The 4,906-nt window shown below is 36.2% G+C and overlaps 1 protein-coding gene across 1 annotated transcript; it reads right to left on the bottom strand.

The window, feature by feature from the left end:
- Nucleotides 1-203: 203 nt before the first annotated feature.
- LOC141547377 (vomeronasal type-1 receptor 3-like) lies at nt 204-1,100 on the bottom strand. Its single transcript, XM_074275821.1, has one exon. The coding sequence runs from the start codon at nt 1,098-1,100 to the stop codon at nt 204-206; it is 897 nt and encodes a 298-aa protein (XP_074131922.1).
- Nucleotides 1,101-4,906: the final 3,806 nt, after the last annotated feature.

Raw genomic sequence — 4,906 nt, forward strand, 5'->3', positions numbered from 1 at the left:
CTAGTTGTGAGGAGGCCATGGTGCTGCCACCAGTCTTATATGTTTTTTTTATGCTCTACATTTACTAGCTGTTCTAGTTGTGGAAGAAATCAGGAGAACTTGGAACTTTTTGAACTACTATGGCATCTTCCCAGAATCCTCTGTACATATTGTGTATGGATAGGCATTACAAGATAAGGGAGATTCAGTAACTTTTCAAACTATTAACAAGCACAGGAATTGGGCATCTGCTTATTAATGCTGACCAGAATAAATGGGCTGACTGTTGGATAACAAAGAGAGAGAAGCGCTGAGGTATGTATCATCCACATGTTTATGGATTTAAAATACAACATACAGAAAATACAAATGGGACTGAATGTATTAAAGAAAAAAAAGGTGGTGACTAGAAGCAGGATAGCTTGGGTTGCCCTACTTTCAGGGGATATTTTTGTGGAGGGGCTAGTACTATGTATATAATTGACATTTCTCTTGTGTCTGTATAGGGTTATGACCATGTGGACACTAGAAGCAGTCATGAGGCATGCAAAGAAAGTATCATGAACACATGCTATAATTTCAAATTTTATATGATTATTATTATGTACATCTAGAGCTCTATACCCAGTGCTGCATCCGTCTTTACTGACTGTGCTGTTATTTGGACCATCATGGCGTAGAAATATAAGCATATTGAATATTAGATTGAAGATCCAGCATAGAACAATGCATCTAATAATGCTCTTTGTTGCTTTAAATTTTAGCTGTGACCACATGGAGTTGTTGGGACTAATAGTAATGGCCTGGAAGAAACTCAAGAGACTGGTGGTAATTAATGAGAGACCCCGAGTTACTGTCTGCATGTAGGTTATGATTTTAATCCCAGTCCTGTCCAGGACACATTTTACCTTCCAAAGCCTTGTGATGGTAGATATTCCTCTAAAGAGAAGTACCATGACATTGGAAAAGGCCAACTGGATGATAAGTACATTTTTAGGTCTTACTGTATGAGCAGTCAGGAAATTAAAGCTGTTTAGGATGAGGAGAGTTAAGTTCCCCAGGAATCCAATTCCAGTTAGTTGCAGGTATACTATCCCCAGAATTTCATCCAAGGTCAGCATTCTTTACCTCATGAAGATGATTTGCTGCCAGTCTCAAGGAGACCTATGGGTAAAAACATGAAAATATGCTTGTTACATACTATGATTTTTCCACTGAAATTCCATGCTTTCCACTATCATGAGGAACAACAAAGTTTCTCTGACAGGGGCTAATGATTTACTATTGAACTTCAAAATTCCCTTCTTAGTTGAAAATCTTCTTTCATTCTGTCTTTCTATATGCCTGAAAATTTCTGTAATACAGTGTTGACCATAGTGTCAAGAAGATCTGAGTTCAGATGTATTTTCTCACACTAGTTCTGCGATCCTTCATTAGTCATACTTCATTCAAAAGTAAATTACAAACCAGTCCAGTATCTTTCCCAAGAAAACCCCACAAAGTCACACATATGTGGATGTAACTAAGTGATGAAAGCAACATGAAACATGATCTCTGAACTTGTTTCTTGTTCACAGTGACCTTCCTTCCTATCCCCCCTTTTTTTCTCAGATATTCATCCTTATGGCAGATAAAGGCTTTTTTTTTCTTCATATTACAAGTAAAAGTCCATATCCGGGAAATTAAATTCTACTTTATCAACTATTTTTGTGTCCCTTCTACATTTATTCCTGTGACTTCTATAATCTCCAGTATTGCTCCTGTTCATGTGTCTCAGAAGAACCTCATAGGAAATACAAAAAATTTCCTAAATAAATCCATCTCCAAATTTTGATATTTAATCCCACTCAGAATCTAGTTTACAACAATATCAATTTTGTATTTTAAAATCCTTCAACTGGTAGCTTACTCTCAAACTACTTTAAGTAATCTTCACATCTCTTCTTGTGTCTCATAGCATCAAATCCTTCGATCTTCTTAGTTGGAGACTTTGTATCATAACTCTTCTTGGTTATATTAATTTAATTTGTCCACCTTCTCCTCTTTGATGAAGTTATTCAACTCCACTGTTTTCATATCTATGATCCCTTGAGTTATTATTTTATCACGGCTTTTTTCCTAGAAACCTCAGTCATCACTTATTCTCATCAGCTTCTGCATTTGATCCTACTGACGTTTCTCTCAATGAATTTTTGAGAAAACTTGTTGACTGAAGTTACTGCAAATTAACCTCCATTGTGGAGACTTCATCCCTACAACAAAGACAATATTTTCATCATCCATAATTGACTATTCACTTTTCTAGGAAGTCCCAAGGCTTTCTAATGACTACCCTCTCAGATACAAATCTTGGGCTTTATATCACTGAAACTCCATTAGAGATATTCATTCCCCCCTTACTTGTGTCCCTTATATCCTTAACTTTCCTTCTCCAAACTATCACCCCTTTCATTTTTCTCTTTTATAAATGGGGCTTTTTCCTTGGCAGTTCCTCTATATATAACCATGATGATATTATGTGCCATCTTTCCCAGAATATTATTCCCTCGAAAATGCTCATTTTCAATTATTTTCCATCATTCCTTATCTACTGGTATTTTATCTGCTGATTACAAATTTGCCTATATCAAATCCATCCTCAAATTATCTCTTGATCCAACCATCTTCACTCCCTTTCTTATTATACCTTTTCTTCTTTTTATAACTAAATTCCTTGAGAATATGTTATAGAACTGATGCCTCTTTTTTCTTCTTCTTGTCTTAACACCCAACAATCTGATTTCTGAGTTTGTATTCAACCAGAACTTTTCTGGACAATTTTATAAATGGTCTCTTAGGTAGTCCCTCTTATGGCCTCTTCTCAGCCCTCATTCTTTGGCATTTACCTGCATCTTTTGGAACTGTTGATTACCATTTAGTTGATTGTCTTTACTTTCTAGCTTTTTCATGGTTATACTCTTGATTACCTTGTTACTAATTAGACTGTTACTTCCTAGTCTCCTTTGCTGGATCTTAGTCTATCTCAGAATCCACCAGGGGTGGTTGATGTATGTCTCCCAGTTCTTCTGTATCTTTTTTTTCCTCTATGGTATTTCCTTTGCTGAGATCATTTGCATTCCATGGATAGAAAAATTATCTCCATATTAATTATATAATCTACCTGTCTGGACTTATCTTCCCTCCTGACCTCCATTCTCACATACAACTGAATTCCTACATCTGAAAATGACTGTCCCAGAGCAATCTTAACCTTAATGTTTAAAAAAGCTTAATGCATTATCTTTCTCTCCACAACTTTCGTTTTTTAAACTTCCCTATTCCTTTTAAGGTTGCCAACACCATCCTGGTTATTTAGGCTTGAAATGTGTCATTTATTCACAAGTTTCCACCCCACTCCTACCCTCATAATCATTTTATTGCCAAATCTCATTCATTTCATATTTATATCATGTTTTACATAGACACTTTTCTCTCTGACATTGGAATCACCCTGGTGTGTGTTTTCATTGCCTCATGCCCAAACAAGTGTCATAGACTCTAGATAGTTTCTCAAAATAAAATCTGCCCCCACTCTAGTTCATTTTATGTTCAACTAAGAGATCTTCCTATCGTGTTAGTCTAGTTTTATCAATACACCTTTTTATTAAATTACAATTACATCTCATTACATTCAGATTCAGATATAAAATTACTTTGAAATATTCAAAGCCTTTCATAATCTAGCCCCTCCATACATTTCTAGTTTTCTTAAAACATATTCCCTACTATATAGACTGAGATCCAGGGAAAAGGCTTTCTTCTACTTCCTTAAACAAGAACCTAAATCTTTGTTTGATAAAAATTTTTGCTTAATATTTCACAAACCTGGGATGTTTTTCATCTTCTTTTCTGACTTCTCTGCCTCTCTCTGGCTTCTTGCAAACTTCAATTAAAATCATATCTTTTTTCAAGAAACATCTCCCATTATTTGTCTACATTAAGGGAAGGTAATGATTAGGATTGGGAAAAAGTGAGAACAGAAGCCAGAGGTCCTTTCTAAATCCAGTAAGAAGTTTCAGACCCTGGACTTGCCATGTTAAGTAACGAGGAGGCAATTCTTGTGCTCATTAACAGATCTAGACTTATATGCCAAACATGCTATTCCTCAAGACAGAGACAGAATAAGGAAAACTATCTCCTTCCCATCTTCTTCCAATGTAACCAACCCCTGGCACATATATGCCTAGACATACGTTTTGGATAAGATATCTCAGCGGCAGAATTTCTTGTCAGTTAATTTCACACTGTTCTGTACCTTTAACAAAGCTAACACCAACAATTCTTGAGCAAACTGTCACAAACCCATTTAAGGCTTGTTAACTGTATGTGGGGGTCATGAAATTATGAACTGTTATCAGTGAATGTTGGATTTTATACTTAATTTTTGTAGCTCCATATATAGATTAGCATTAAAATTTCTCAGGTGAAAGGGGTCAAAATGGGAAACGTTTAAGAAGCCCTGCCTTAAGTGAAGCCCAGAGCAGGAACGGTTGAGAAATATTCAGCCGGAACTGGAGCAGGTTCAATGCCAGTTCTAGATGGCATTTGATGCCTTATTCCTTTTTATTGTGGTTGGGAGTGCTATTTCTTGGACCTCTGCATACAGATACAGGAAGATTAGGTTTATTTATCTTTAATCATTCAGTCTCTTACACTTTTCCTTATAACTGGCTTGCGCAGCTTCCTTCAGATCCTTAGCCAAAGCCTTGTCTTTTTGAAGAAGCTTCTGCCAGTTAGCCATTATCTAAACATCTTCTCTTTTATGTATATATAATGCCTCCTTCTCTGTCCTTATCTCTCTCTAGTGTCTCTGTCTCTTTCTCTCTTTCTGCCTCTCACTCTCTGTCTCTTGCCTGCGTTTGCAGGTTTTTGCATGTTGGGGATCCCT

This window comes from Sminthopsis crassicaudata, chromosome 6 (assembly GCF_048593235.1).
Source record: "Sminthopsis crassicaudata isolate SCR6 chromosome 6, ASM4859323v1, whole genome shotgun sequence".
Lineage (NCBI taxonomy): Eukaryota > Metazoa > Chordata > Mammalia > Dasyuromorphia > Dasyuridae > Sminthopsis > Sminthopsis crassicaudata.

What these genes read in the sequence shown, in the direction of transcription:
- LOC141547377 (XM_074275821.1), bottom strand. Translation starts at nt 1,100, where the DNA reads ATGCTGACCTTGGATGAAATTCTGGGGATAGTATACCTGCAACTAACT.